This window comes from Coregonus lavaretus, assembly GCF_964263955.1.
Source record: "Coregonus lavaretus genome assembly, chromosome: 22".
Taxonomy (NCBI): domain Eukaryota; kingdom Metazoa; phylum Chordata; class Actinopteri; order Salmoniformes; family Salmonidae; genus Coregonus; species Coregonus lavaretus.
In genome coordinates this window covers 30619916-30635716 of record NC_140009.1, presented here as the reverse complement: position 1 = coordinate 30635716, position 15801 = coordinate 30619916, and the positions used below count along the sequence as shown (strand labels likewise).

The 15801-nt window shown below is 45.3% G+C and overlaps 1 protein-coding gene across 2 annotated transcripts in view; it reads left to right on the top strand.

Moving 5' to 3' along the window:
- The window catches only part of LOC311150169 (membrane-associated guanylate kinase, WW and PDZ domain-containing protein 3-like), a 192940-nt gene that overhangs the window by 171369 nt on the left and 5770 nt on the right, over positions 1–15801 (top strand). For both annotated transcript variants that reach the window (XM_084187489.1, XM_084187490.1), the window contains exons 9-19: positions 4005–4202; positions 5540–5814; positions 6018–6176; positions 6445–6610; positions 10579–10610; positions 11566–11770; positions 11910–12004; positions 12266–12458; positions 13119–13325; positions 14321–14506; positions 14759–14855. In XM_084187489.1, the coding sequence (XP_084043615.1) occupies positions 4005–4202; positions 5540–5814; positions 6018–6176; positions 6445–6610; positions 10579–10610; positions 11566–11770; positions 11910–12004; positions 12266–12458; positions 13119–13325; positions 14321–14506; positions 14759–14855 (1813 nt within the window). The remainder of the gene's footprint in view (positions 1–4004; positions 4203–5539; positions 5815–6017; positions 6177–6444; positions 6611–10578; positions 10611–11565; positions 11771–11909; positions 12005–12265; positions 12459–13118; positions 13326–14320; positions 14507–14758; positions 14856–15801) is intronic.

Below are 15801 nucleotides of genomic sequence, written 5' to 3'. Positions count from 1 at the left end.
CTGTCGCCACAGTGCTGAAGCTGTATGGGGATATAGGGTACCATCATTACCCTGCACTGACAATCATCTCGATATGGCATTTCATAGAATCACAGTGAGCGGCCTGCCTGAGAAATAGGCCACCCCATTTGTGTTACCTTGACATAATCAGGGCTATGTTAACATGTCTATGTAGCACCCCCTTAACTCCTCCACACACATACACACACATATATTCTCACACACAAACAGCTCAGTGACACTGCTGGTATGCGAGAATGTCATGTTAATCACACTCAGCATAATCTGTTTTCTCTGAGCGCTGAAAATCCAATTATGCAAATCAAAATCCCATGACACATTGACGGGTAGAGGACATGGCGGGTAGTGGAGGAGGAGGGGGGTGTATATCTTTACCCCTCCTAATGAGATTGATACCCCCACCTCTCCTCTATCCATCCATCCGTCAGTGGGTGAAGCAACACTAGAGGGGAACACAGCCCATAACTCACCCAATGGAAACCAAGGTCAAGGGCTATAAATGACTGAGGCCATGGCTGATTAACCTCGGTCTCTCTATCTATCCACTGTATCTCTATCTATTTCTCTCCCTCGCTCTCTCTTTCTCTCCCTTTCTCTCTCTCCCTCCTATTTCTCTCCATCCCCCTGTCGCCCTGTCTCAGTCACATGGTGAGAGCCTCCAGCTGCAGGTTGTCGTGACTGAGGTCAGCTCTTTTCTGTTTGCCTCCATCCCTGTGTTATGGTGGTTAGTGTACACACACACACAGTTTGTCTCCTGGACATGTTTTCCCATGCACCATCCTGCAGGCATAACATAGGAAATTCAAGCTGAAAGTTTATCACATCTCTGAAAGCTTTGAAATGTCAAGATCTTATCCAAACGGATGCATCACTGCTTTGTGCGTCATGCGTGTGTGTTTGTCTTTTTCACTGACAGGCTTAGGTATAAGGGTAGTAGGCTATCTCTGTTCAGTGGTACACTCTTAGAAAAAAAAAAGTGCTATTTAGAAACGAAAAGGGTTATTCGGCTGTCCCCATAGGAGAACCCTTTGAAGAACCATTTTTGGTTCCAGGTAGAACCCTTTTGGTTCCATGTAAAAACCCAACGGGTCCTACATGGAACCCAAAAGAGATCTAGCTGGAACCGAAAAGTGTTCTCCTATGGGGACAGCCAAAGAACCCTTTTGGTGTAGCAAACAGTATTTCTAGCCTGTAAATAATTTATAAACAAATCCATTTTTTTATTGATCACATATTTAGCAGATGTTATTGCGGGTGTAGCGAAATGCTTGTGTTCCTAGCTCCAGAATGTGTAACCAGACAGCTCCTCAAATGGCTAAGGCTGATGTGGATGTTATGTTTCCATGTTGTACTTTAATATGTGATTTGTGGGGTAGATCAGCTTTAATAATGCACATACACTACATGTCCAAAAGTATGTGGACACCTGCTCGTGGAACATCTCATTACAAACTCATGGGCTTTAATATGGAGTTACTCCCCCCTTTGCTGCTATAACAGGCTCCACTCTTCTGGGAAGGCTTTCCACTAGATGTTGGAACATTGCTGCGGGGACTTGCTTCCATTCAGCCACACAAGCATTAGTGAGGTCGGGCACTGATGTTGGGCGATTAGGCCTGGCTCACAGTCGGTGTTCCAATTCATCCCGATGAGGTTGAGGTCAGGGCTCTGTGCAGACCAGTCAAGTTCTTCCACACCGATCCCGGGGCATTGTCATGCTGAAACAGGAAAGGGACATTATTCCTCCTCCCCCAAACTTTACAGTTGGCACTATACATTGGGGCAGGTAGCATTCTCCTGGCATCCGCCAAACCCAGATTAGTCCGTCAGACTGCCAGATGGTGAAGCGTGATTCATCACTCCAGAGAACGGGTTTCCACTGCTCCAGAGTCCAATGGAGGCGAGCTTTACAACACTCCAGCCAACGCTTGGCATTGTGCATGGTGATCTTAGGCTTGTGTGCGGCTGCTCGGCCATGGGAACCCATTTCATGACGCTCCAGACGAACAGTTATTGTGCTGACGTTGCTTCCAGAGGCAGTTTGGAACTCGGTAGTGAGTGTTACAACCGAGGACAGACGATTTTTATGCGCTTCAGCACTCAGCGTTCCAGTTCTGTGAGCTTGTGTGGCCTACCACTTCATGGCTGAGACGTTGTTGCTCCTAGACGTTTCCACTTCACAATAACAGCACTTACAGTTGACCGAGGCAGCTCTAGCGGGGCAGAAATTTGACGAACTGACTTGTTGGAAAGGTGGCATCCTATGACGGTGCCACGTTGAAAGTCAATGAGCTCTTCAGTAAGGTCATTCTACTGCCAATGTTTGTCTATGGCGATTGCATGGCGGTGTGCTCGATTTTATACACCTGTCAGCAACGTGTGTGGTGAAATAGCCGAATCCACTAATTTGAAGCGGTGTCCCCATACTTTTGTATATATAGTGTAGATTGTATGTTCTATCCATTTAATTGTTTGCACCATTTGTAATCTCCCTTATTTTATTTTATTTTATGTTTTTCTCTATTCTTTTCTTCCCCCTACCCTACCATCCCTACCCTGATCGGAGTAAACTAACGGACAACAATAATTCTACTTTTACTTACAGCTATTTACTTGTAGTTAAATAATTAGACATATATTCCTAATTTCTTCTTTCTTCAAGTGCTGGATTTTCACCCACAGCAGCCAATCACCATTCATTCGGATTTTAACTCCAACCCGCCGATATCCACAGATTAACCCATCTTTCTCAGTATAATGCCATTTTGCTATTTCCTTTTACAAAACATCCCTCCATTTTACTATGATGTCTTACGAGGGTCCTGAACCTTCCTATTTGTGAAATTTTTGTCGATATTGCCCTAAAGTAAATACTTTACCCAAGAGTATAATGATATTTCCCATTGACTGATCTTGGTTTACTCAGATCCCATAACAATACAGTTTGCAGGTCCATCTGAAACCTGATATTATTACATAACAACCATTCCTGGACCTGACTCCAAAAGCGAGCCACCGATTGACAGTACCAGAACATTTTTTATATTGATTCTGTTTCCTTGTCACAGAGTCTGCACAAGGTTGACTGTTCAATGCCCCATATACTAAGCATTCTTTTTGTAGCAAGTATTTTATATAATAGCTTAAATTGAAATGAATGAATTTATGTGTCAATTGTTGTTTTATATGTCCGTTCATAGACCCGATGCTAAGGTAGTGGGACATCAAAAACCTGTTCCCAACTGACTTGAATTTTATACGGTATTGCTGTCAAACCTTTTTCGATTTATACTAATAATTTTAAGCCATTTATGATTTTTAAGTGGTGGCTGACAAACTAATTATTTAAAAAATGACTAAGTCATTGTCTCTTCCAATTGTGTGGCAGAGCCGTGATGAGTTAGTTATAATTATGTATTGAGCATACACCTCCATACACTGTTGATATGTGATTTGAGTGTTTGGTCGAATTAGTGACAATCAGAGTGACGTGCAGCTGTCAGATGTCTTGTCACCGTGGCTATAGCCTACACTGTGACGATACAGGGGACAGATGGCTAACAGCCTGTGAGCATGCATCTGTGTCTGTCTGCCACACACACACACACACACACACACACACACACACACACACACACACACACACAGTTGTCCCATGTGGATATATTAGACTAAAATAAGCATAGCGGCATAGATGTGTCACTGTCGTCTGTCATCGTGGATTAGCGCTAGCAGCTAGCCTAGCGTGGTTTCTCTGTCAGATCAATGCAGCTGAACAACACTGACAGGCCTTGTGATGATAATGCCACAAACAAACAGGGAATTAATAGTCACTCATTTGTCAAGTAAAATACTTCAATCGGTCAATAAGATTTGAGAGCAATTAGCTGAATTACAGTCATAATAATTATCATAAAATTGCTGATAGTACTTCCTCCTACAATTTGCATCTCTCATTCTCTCTCTCTCCCTCTCTCCATCAGATGAGCCTGTTGTGGGTGTGAGGGGTTTTGTGCGGGACCCAGCCCATCTCCAGGGCTCCATTCTGAGGACAGCTCTAAGGAAGAGCCCCCAGGGGTTTGGCTTCACCATCATCGGGGGCGACCGCCATGATGAGTTCCTCCAGGTGAAGAACGTGCTCCGAGACGGCCCTGCCGCGTACGACAACAAGATGGCCTCTGGTGAGTGTGGTACGCGCACGTAAACACAAACACACTCTTACACACACACACACCAGCAAGGTTAATCTTCATGGTACACACCCTGCCTCTTGACAGTAAAACTCCACATCAATTACATTTTACATTTTAGTCATTTAGCAGGCGCTCTTATCCAGAGCGACTTACAGTTAGTGAGTGCATACATTTTTTCATACTGGCCCCCCGTGGGAATCGAACCCACAACCCTGGTGTTGCAAACGCCATGCTCTACCAACTGAGCTACACACAACTCAATAACAGTACATGTTATGGTGAACGCCCTGATTTGAAGTGGAGTCATATATTTCAGATTTCATAGGTCCCTTGGCTGTGCTTCTTTGCATACCTATGGTTATTACGAGCATGCTTATCTATAAGTGTGATCATATATCTTGGATCAGGTTGTGACATACAGTATATAGTCCATGCTGTCTTCACTAAACAACCATTACTACCACTGATATACACCTGCCAGTGGCTCATTGAATGCTTTAGGAGAATATTAATTCTATAGACCGTGAGATCAGATGTATGGTAGTTATAATGAGTTGTTTATTGTCTAATATAAATCCCGTCAGAATATGCATCATGGGATAACGCATTAGAGCACGGTAGTACCATGCATACTAAGTGTACTGCTAGCAGCAGTCATTTATGCCAGAGTGGTGTCATTTTAATGAGCATGCAGAGTAATTTGATCTGGACATTGGGTCTCTGAAGCAATCCCATCTCATATCTGAGTTAATAGTTAACTCAGGGCCCTTAACTCTGTCTTTCAGAGTGTGTGCATGTGTGTACGTGAAGGATGGGCTTAATTACCAGTGTTTGCCCTGACAGTGATTGGCTGTTGTTCCATCTCAATCTCCTCTCATTTGGTTTGTTCAGCGAATGTATATAACACAGTGAAATGTTAGATGTGTTTGTTAGTAACAGCTATTGATTGTGTTGGGTGGATCCTTCAGGGGAGTCCCAGCTAGCCAGCAGTGAAGGGAGTTTCCTGCTTTTGTTTTGGTTGATTGGAGATAAGAATATTCCCCTACTCTTCATTGATCTGTCTGGGAGCAGCTGAGCTAATAAACCCAGGCTAGAATGATGGCGGATGAGGGGAATATAATAGAGTTATGCTGTACCTTACTTCTTTGTTCATTCATCAACCCCAGAGCAGCTGTTTATGATCCAAACTGAATTGTGTTTTAATTGACTCTATGCTCTGAACCTGGTTACTATGTCATGACTAAACCATAGCACACTCCCATTCTAGGAATGTACCAATCAGTACCCAATGCTGATATGTCTTCCCTCTCCCTCCGCTCCACCAGGTGATGTGATCGTGGACATCAACGGGCTGTGTGTCCTGGGGAAGACCCATGCTGAAGTGGTTCAGCTGTTTCAGTCTATCCCAGTCAACCAGTACGTGGACATGGTGTTGTGTCGTGGCTACCCCCTGCCTGAGGACACCAGCGGAAGTGATGATGCCTCAGGGGATGTAGCCACCACCCTGCCCCTGGCCCCAGAAGCCACCCCGTCACCTTCCACCTCCAACCCCCAGGACATACACTACATCACAAGCCCAGACGGCACCCTTCCTAGACAGGTACAGTCAGAAGAGAATTCGGCCACCCCGCTGATCCCGGTTCCTCTCTAGGATTCTTCCTTCTTGGGGATTTTTCCTGGCTACTGTGCTTCCTTTTTTGCTTGCTGTTAGGGGTCTAGGCTGGGTTTCTCTAAAAGCACTTTGTGACAAATGCTGATTTAAAAAGGGCCTTTATAAATAGATTTTGGTTGATTGATTGACAGACCACCGCAACTGCAGTCCCAACCATGACCAACGGGGGGCGCCACTACCCTGAGGGTCCAGACCCCACGCTGCTGCAGCCGGAGCTGGTGGGCGTGCCCCTGGTGAAGGGGCCGGGAGGGTTTGGCTTTGCCATCGCAGACTGCCCCCTGGGCCAGAAGGTAACATATATGGGTGATGAGTTGTTGGTTTTGTTTTATGTCTGGAAAAATGATTTCCGGCAACACTTTACTATAGCTCCCCTTATGTATGACGAATGTTATATTAATGCCTTATGTAGCAGTAGCTGTTGCAAAGACTTTATATATGTATACATAATGAATGTGTCCGTTAAGAGTTACCGAATTTACTTTTCGGAGGATAAGAAATTTAATCTAATGTAATATAGCCTAACTGAATCTAATCTAACCTAATCTAATGTAATTTCAGGTGAAGATGATCCTGGATGCCCAGTGGTGCCGTGGTCTGCTGAAGGGTGATGTTATCAAGGAGATCAACCGTCAGAACGTCCAGACACTGAGTCACTCCCAGGTGGTGGACATCCTCAAAGACCTGCCGGTGGGCAGCGAGGTCAACGTCCTTGTACTCAGAGGAGGTGAGAGAGAGGGGATGGTAGGAGGAGATGGGAGGAGGTGATAGGAGGTGATAGATAGGAGGAGATAGAAAGGAGGGGATAGGAAGCGCTACATAGGAGGTGGTAGGATGAGGTGATAGGAGGACATAGGAGGTGTTGCATGCCTTCATCACAGTCAACATACTGGGGTTCAGAGGAGCTGCGAGACTAAACTGTACACTGCCACCTTTAGTGATGCCATGACTTTAGTGTGACAGGGTCATGCAGCTGTGAAGACGTAGTAATAGTAGTTCCTAGAGGAAGTCCATTAGATGGCCGTTCAGCTCCTCAGCAGCCAGCCCTCCCAAAGGCCAGCCCCAGAGCCAGCCACCGTTTAATAAAGCAATTTCATGCTCGTCTATCCCACTATCCATCCACTATCCATTTCCCATTTGCACCTCTGCATACAAGCAGGCAGGCTCAGAGAGCCGTAATAGTGGGGCTGTGAATATGATACCTTGACCAGAAAGGTGAGGAGGAGGGGATGCCAGTGGGAGTTAGATTCAAACAACTCTAGTATTTGGCTAGGTACATTTGGAAGTCGGATGTTTGCATACAACTTAGACAAATACATATAAACTCAGTTTTTCACAATTCCTGACATTTAATGCTAGTAAAAATTCCCTGTCTTAGGTCAGTTAGCGTCACCACTTTATTTTAAGAATGTGAAATGTCAGAATAATAGTAGAGAGAATGATTTATTTCAGCTTTTATTTCTTTCATCACATTCCCAGTGGGTCAGAAGTTTACATACACTCAATTAGTATTGGATAGCATTGCCTTTAAATTGTTTAACTTGGGTCAAACGTTTCGGGTAGACTTCCACAAGCTTCCCACAAGAAGTTGGGTGCATTTGGCCCATTCCTCCTGACAGAGCTGGTGTAACTGAGTCAGGTTTGTAGGCCTCCTTGCTCGCACACGCTTTTTCAGTTCTGCCTACAAATTGTCTATAGGATTGAGGTCAGGGCTTTGTGATGGCCACTCCAATACCTTGACATTGTTGTCCTTAAGCCATTTTGCCACAACTTTGGAAGTATGCTTGGGGTCATTGTCCATTTGGAAGACCCATTTGCGACCAAGCTTTAACTTCCTGACTGATGTCTTGAGATGTTGCTTCAATATATCCACATAATTTTCCTTCCTCATGATGCCATCTATTTTGTGAAGTGCACAAGTCCCTCCTGTAGCAAAGCACCCCCGCAGCATGATGCTACCACCTCCGTGTTCCACGGTTGGGATGGTGTTCTTCGGCTTGCAAGCTCCCCCTTTTTCCTCCAAACATAACGATGGTCATTATGGCCAAACAGTTCTATTTTTGTTTCATCAGACCAGAGGACATTTCTCCAAAACGTACGATCTTTGTCCCCATGTGCAGTTGCAAACCATAGTCTGGATTTTTTATGGTGGTTTTGGAGCAGTGGCTTCTTCCTTGCTGAGCGGCCTTTCAGGTTATGTCGATATAAGACTTGTTTTACTGTGGATATAGATACTTTTGTACCTGTTTCCTCCAGCATCTTCACAAGGTCCTTTGCTGTTGTTCTGGGATTTATTTGCACTTTTCGCATCAAAGTATGTTAATCTCTAGGAGACAGAACATGTCTCCTTCCTGAGCGGTATGACGGCTGCGTGGTCCCATGGTGTTTATACTTGCATACTATTGTTTGTACAGATGAACATGGTACCTTCAGGTGTTTGGAAATTGCTCCCAAGGATGAACCAGACTTGTGGAGGTCTACCATTTTTTGGCTGAGGTCTTGGCTGATTTCTTTTGATTTTCCCATGATGTCAAGCAAAGAGGCACTGAGTTTGAAGGTAGGCCTTGAAATACATCCACAGGTACACCTCCAATTGACTCAAATGATGTAAATTAGCCTATCAGAAGCTTCTAAAGCCATGACATCATTTTCTGGAATTTTCCAAGCTGTTTAAAGGGACAGTCAACTTAGTGTATGTAAACTTCTGACCCACTGGAATTGTGATACAGTAAATTATAAGTGAAATAATCTGTCTGTAAACAATTGTTGGAAAAATTACTTGTGTCATGCACAAAGTAGATGTCCTAACCGACTTGCCAAAACTATAGTTTGTTAACAAGAAATTTGTGGAGTGGTTGAAAAACGAGTTTTAATGACTCCAACCTAAGTGTATGTAAACTTCCGACTTCAACTGTAGTTAGATAAGCATTCAGTGGCAGACAGCCCAACAGAGGCAGTCTGACATTTTGTGCGAAGGACAGTAATAGTGGCCCTGCTCACCACTTCAAAGGGGATGCTGTCACTGAATAAACTGAAGAGCTCTTTCCATTTGCCTGCACCGCAATAGCCAAGATGCTGTACGTTGTGTTAACGTATGCTCCAATGCTCTGAAGAATGCTAAGGAGTTAAGATACAGCATGTTCACCTAGTGATGTGTGCTCCAGTGCTCTGAAAGGTCCTAAGGAGTCAAGATGCAGTATTTTCAGCCAGAGATTTTGTTTGTCGTGAGAAGGCCTGGGGGAGGGAGCAGGTTCAGGTTGTGCTGTTGACTCCTCCAGGGAAGGATGAGGGGAGACTGATGGAGGGGCTGGCAGGAGACCACAGCCTGGCCTGGCAGGGTTATCAGGAAGGGAGGGGTGTTTAACTCTAGAGCCACCTGAGGTCACCTAGGGGCTGAGGTGTAGAACCTGGGTCTATGACCAGGGGGTAACATCAGCTCTCCACCACTGACCGGCACAGAGAGGGGGAACAGGAACTTGCCTGCTCGGCTGGCCACACCACACACTCCACCTACTCCGGGGTGCTTCCGCTGTGCAATAATGGGGCTTGCCCTAGGCGGTACTGGTAATACCAATGTGGATTGTCACCAATCCCACATGGTCAATGAAAGGTGGTGACTAGCTGTGTGTCATACAGATGGATATACACCCCTGGGTCATCCCTTCATGGTCACTGTGCTTCTCTTAATGAGGGCGAACTGCTGAGCCCTTCTCTGAATAGACTGTCTGACTGTGGTAGCAGGTGTGGATAATACAGTACACGGTTATCCCATGGCAAGGCACAATGTCATATATCTTCTCTCATCCCTCTTCCCTCTGTCTATTTCTCTGTTGAGATCAGAGATCCTTCCCATGCTGATGCTTGAGTATAGTGCCACCAACTGGTCAAGTTGAACCATGATCTTGCTGGCTTTAGTATCAAGAGAGGAGAGCAGGGAAAGGAGATGTATGGGGCAATGGGGCTCCGATCATGGTCACTACTCATTCTGTAGGGCAGGGGTTCCCAAACTTCCAGCATTGGGGAACATCTTGCACCCACGTCTATTTCTATGGCCACAAGCACTGTTCATGACACAAACTGTTTACACCCCTCTTGTTGGCGGAGAGAACATTTTGCAGGTTTAAAGCTTATTTTCTGCAATTCTACACATTTTGTCATGGGGTGCAGAGAACATTTAGCAGTTTTAAAGCTAATTTTCTTGCAATTATACATTTTGCCATGTCTGATGTGTATTCATGTGATATTTGAGTGACTCGAACATTACTACAAAATCTATGGACAAAAAAAAACGTTAGCTGACATGGGCTAGTTGATCTGGACATTTCTGACAAGTTATAAATAGCTCTCTAATGTATACAATGACTGAAAAGACCCAATTTAAAAATTGCACCTTGTGCCTTCTACTATTACAACTTTCAAGACTGACCCCCGTGCCCCCCCGTCCCCCGTCGACCCCTCACGCCCCCTTTAGGCGCGAGGGGTGTATGATGAAAGAGAATGTAGAGTCTACAGCAGAGCAAGATCAATAGTGTGAGGAAATAGAGATGTATAATAATCTATCAGACTTCCAGCACAATAACCCCCTAAGGCACTGGAACCTGTCCTCCATAATACATTGTTATTATACTGTATTGAATCATCTTTCTGTCTAATAACATAGTTTTTCTCTCTCTCCCTCTCTCCATCTCTCCCCAGGTCAGACATCTCCTGTGAAGTCTCTAAAACCTGTAAGTTAATATAAATGCTTTTAATTACCCTTCTCCTTCTCTTCTCCTTCCTCTCTTCCAGAGACTCTCCCCACGGCCTCTACAGGGGATTCTAATCAGAGACTTGTGTCCCAAATGGTGCCCTATTCCCTATATAGTGTACCACTTTTGACCAGGGCCCATAGGGCTCTGGTCAAAGTAGTGCACTATGTAGGGAATAGTGCCATTTGGGACTCAGATACTCAGAGTGTAGAGTGGGTCTGCGAACATAAATGGAAACACAGGGCTTTTAAACACCAGATAGCAGTTGAATTATTAAAACAAGCCCTGATATAACTTTGTCTTAGTTTCTTTCCCCGCCAGTAGCAGTCTGCTGTAGAGAGCAGTACATTATTCAGGGAGCTGTCATGAGCCACACGCGCGCGCACACACACACACACACACACACACACACACACACACACACACACACACACACACACACACACACACACACACACACACACTGGTATTATTTTTGGAGGCAGCCGGCTGACCCGGGTGGGTGAATGTGCTCCTGGCAAACAGCTATTTAACATCCTGGCTGCTAGTAGCTGTACTGTATAGCAGGGTTTAAGCTGTAAAGCCATGTTCAACAGTTCTGTTGAGCCTTCTTTACAACAGAGTATATGAGTCTACTGGGTCAGCAACAGAGACTTGTATTGAGATATAATACATCCAAATAGAAGACTCCGGCTCAGTGGAAGTATTTTCCTACAGCTTTATGAGGGACTGTGTTAATAAAGGCCAGCACTGCAGACACTAGGGGAAAACTTCTAAGGGTAGTTTGGGAGTACAGAAGTACATGCACTGTCTTGCTAAATCCACCGCTATTACCCGTAAGTGTCTGAGTTATAGATTATTCTGTACTGTCAATTTTTTTAAATTGATGTAAAATAGATAGTTTAATTTAAGAATCTTGTTTGTTGTGTTGCAGTGCACTGCTCCCATGTCGCAGCAGAGGCAGGAGAGACAGGAGAAGGAGAAGACCACCAGCACGGAGACCCTCAGCCCCCCAGAGCCATCCCTGACCCCGGCCCGCCAGCCCCTTCCCTTCCCCCCCAACACCATGCGCTCAGCCTCCCCCAAACCTGACCCGTCAGAACTCTACCTCAAGTCCAAGGCCCTGCTGGACAGCAAACGTGAGTATACAGTACAAACAGTACAGTCCCTAGCCAGTCTCACACATCGCTCTTCTTGACTCATTGTTCTAATAATTACTGAACATAGAATGTGTCGGTCTTGTTCCTCCTTCTCCTTTCCCTCCTCTTCCCCATCCAGCCCCCAACACCAAGGACCTAGATGTGTTCATAAAGAGGAACCAGGAGTCAGGCTTTGGTTTCCGCGTTTTAGGCGGGGAGGGGCCAGATCAGCCCGTAAGTACCCTCCCAGAGGGACTGCTGCTCAATCCTGGTTCAGCCAGCATTAACACTCTGGGAACACTGTGGGCTGCTTACCCGGTCCCAGATGAAGCCTAGTGGTTTAAATGGGTTACCGCCATTGACCGTGCTTTTTAGTCCATGAGTATGCTTAATCTGGGTCTGGGAAACTGGCTTGAAATCTGGTTAAAGTTATCCCCCTGTGTTTGAGTGGGTTAGATAAATCTCATCATGCCTTCCTCTGTTCCCTGGCTCCAGGTGTACATTGGTGCTATCGTGCCCCTGGGCGCAGCAGAGAAGGACGGGCGTCTCCGGGCAGGTGATGAGCTCATGTGTATCGACGGGGTACCAGTAAAGGGCAAATCTCACAAGCAGGTGCTGGAGCTGATGACCAACGCTGCCCGCAACGGACAGGTCATGCTGACAGTCCGCAGGAAACTGGCTCACACAGGTATGTGTGAGAGATGGAGAAATTAGAGGCAGACAGAAACAGAGAAATAGTTTTTGAGTGTTTATGCAACTCTTCTAAAAGTGACGATAGTTGTGAGAAGTGCTGTAGACGTCAGATCCAGTCGGGGGAGATGATTTACATAACAAACAGAAAACAAGAAGAGTGCTGTTCTGTTCTGGTCTGTTATGTTTTGACGGACAGACAGACTGAAGCCCCTGCTGTACGCAGCTTTGTTTACACACACAAATAAGCTTCAATGACTAGAGAAGACACTTTTGAAATTGGATTTGATGTATTGTAATGACAGACATGGTTGAACTGGAAAAATTAAGCATCAATCATCAAAGCTTTGTGGTTGAAATCAAGACTTGACAAAGATTTTCACTCCAAATATTGATTTCCTATTCTGTGCTCAGTTCAGATATGCCATACACACATCAGATAGTCTTTCAATACAGTAATTGTGGGGTTCATTTTAAAATGAGCACTGGAATGAAATTGGATCAGTCTAAAGGAATAATGTGGTGGCATAAACTGAGCATTCCCTTGAGCTTTCATATGAATGGCTGTGAGAGACCATAAACAACGTAAAAATTAGGTGATTCAAATGTAAACGGTAAGCTACCCCAAATGAAACTATTCCTCCCTGTGTGTGATCAGAGGGGAGTAGAGAGGAGGACGTTGGTGGTGGTCAGAAGAAGGTGTCTCCTGCCCTGGTTAACGGCTCTCCCAAGCTGCCCCGCATCGAGGTCCCTACGGCCAGCTCCCCCCAACACCCAGAGTGCTACAACGTCACCCTGCAACGAAAAGACAACGAAGGCTTCGGCTTCGTAATTCTTACCTCCAAGAACAAGCCTCCTCCCGGAGGTAAGAAAGAGAGAGCATCATATCATAGAACGTTCAGCTCAGCTAGTCTGATAGCTTGTAGACTAGGCTAGCGGAGGAAATGCTTTGGAACTCTGTATGGGTTGTGTTCTTTGGAAGTTGACACAAGCATAAACTGTTTTGGCTATATTTGTTTGTGTCCGTGCTTCTATTCCTCTGTCACAATACCTAGACACTTCTCAATGCCGCCCATTTCAAGTAGTTATTCTTCTCTTGTTCGAAGGAGCAGAAAGTAGCCTTTTTTGCACAATTGGTCTTTCCAAGCATATTACCGATTGTTCAACTCACAGAGCACGGCAATAATAATAATAATATGCCATTTAGCAGATGCTTTTATCCAAAGCGACTTAGTCATGCGTGCATACATTTTTGTGTATGGGTGGTCCCGGGGATCGAACCCACTACCTTGGCGTTACAAGCGCCGTGCTCTACCAGCTGAGCTACAGAGGACCACATGACCCTTGCTCTCTCTCCCGTTCTGTCTCGCTCTCAGCTTCTACCTTTCTTTCTCTCTCTCTCTCTCTCTCTCTCTCTCTCTCTCTCTCTCTCTCTCTTTCTTTCTTACTTTCTCTCCTCTCATGGCTCAGTCATGCAGTACTGGAGTTTGTTTGTCTGTCTGGCAGAGTAGTGGTTTCCTAAGCAGTGCAGTCAGTACAATGGTACACTGAAGTACAAACGCAGACCGGAGGCATGGAGGAATGAGGATAAATCACTCAAATATAGAACATAAAATACTTCCTATGAGGGAGATGATAAACGTCAATACAAAGTCTCTCAAATTGTGTTTTGTTGATAACGTAAAAAAAGGAGTATTACAGCTTTATTTAGCTTTATTGAATACTGCTTTGGTACAATGAAGAACCAGGTTGGTAATACAATAAAAAACAATTACTGCCTCACAAGCAACATCTGCACTGTACCTGACAGAGCTGAGCTAAATTGTCCTGTCATCTCTTTCTCTCGCTCTCACGCTTTAGTTATCCCTCACAAGATTGGCCGCATCATCGAGGGCAGCCCCACGGACCGTAACGGTCAGCTGAAGGTAGGCGACCGTATCTCAGCGGTCAACTCCCAGTCCATCATGGAACTGTCCCACAACGACATCGTCCAGCTCATCAAGGAGGCCGGCAACACTGTCACCCTCACTGTGGTGCCGGAGGATGGTATGAACTTCCACAGACACACTGAACTCTGGGATATAGAGTCCTACTTGATATGGGTTTCTGTAGTCTTTTTGTTTATGTTTACTGTGGAACTACTAAGTTTATTAGTCTTGCATTTTCTGTTTTTTGTTCTTTTGATATTGTTAGAAGTGAAAGAGGAATGGGATGGAGTTGAGATGACTGTGACTGGAGAGGATGAAGTGCTAGTGTGCATGACATTCCATACTGAAAGTCTTCTGTGTGTTCTTTTAGAGAATAGTGGTCCTGCATCTGGAACCAGTTCAGCCAAGCAGAGCCCTGCAGCACAGCACAGAGCTATGGGCCAGCAGCCTCCCAGCCACACTGACAGGTACAGAAGTGGACACACACACACCGCTACATGGCCCATCCTAAAGAGGAGAGAAGGAAAGAGAAGGATTAACAGAGGGTGGTTTGGCTGCACTCTGTCTTTTTTTATTATTTTTTTATTTAACCTTTATTTAACTAGGCAAGTCAGTTAAGAACAAATTCTTATTTACAATGACGGCCTACACCGGCCAAACCCGGACGACGCTGGGCCAATTGTGCGCCGCCCTATGGGACTCCCAATCACGGCCGGTTGTGATACAGCCTGGAATCGAACCAGGGGGTCTGTAGTGACGCCTCAAGCACTGAGATGCAGTGCCTTAGACCGCTGCGCCACTCGGGAGTCTTTGATCTTCCTGTTTAAACCAGATTACCTGTCAGACTTAATCCATTACTACAGCACCCATAATTCCCCTCGCCTCCCCGAACCCTGTTCTCTGTCTCCCCCTCTCTCTCCCCTTCTCTCTCTCTTTCTTTCTGCTCTGCTCACCGTGTGGTTTCACCCTGGATCTCTCCTCATTTCCCTTTACTCTCCTCTTCTCTAATCAAGTCAAACCATTCCTCCTTCTCAGTAATCTCTAACACATGGCTAGGGTCAGGCAGGTCTCTGTAAATAAGGAGAGCTTGAGAGGGAGGCTGTTGGCTCGGCAGTCTTAAGTATGTAAACTCTCCCCGTAGACACAGCCAGTCAGGGAAAGCACACTGTTAAGAAGACTCTTTAATATCACTGACGCTCAACTCCCACAGAGGATTGTAATGAGCTTTGTAAAGCATTGAAGTCTGCTGCAAGCGTCAGTTACTTTAGTTTACAGAACAAGCAGCTTGTCTCTTCAAAGAATTATAGCATATACCCATTAACCCCACACTGTATAATCATACTGAAGGAAAGAGACACTAAAAACCCTGTGAAGGAAGAAACCTGTCTGGTACTGTAGTTGCTAAGTACACTG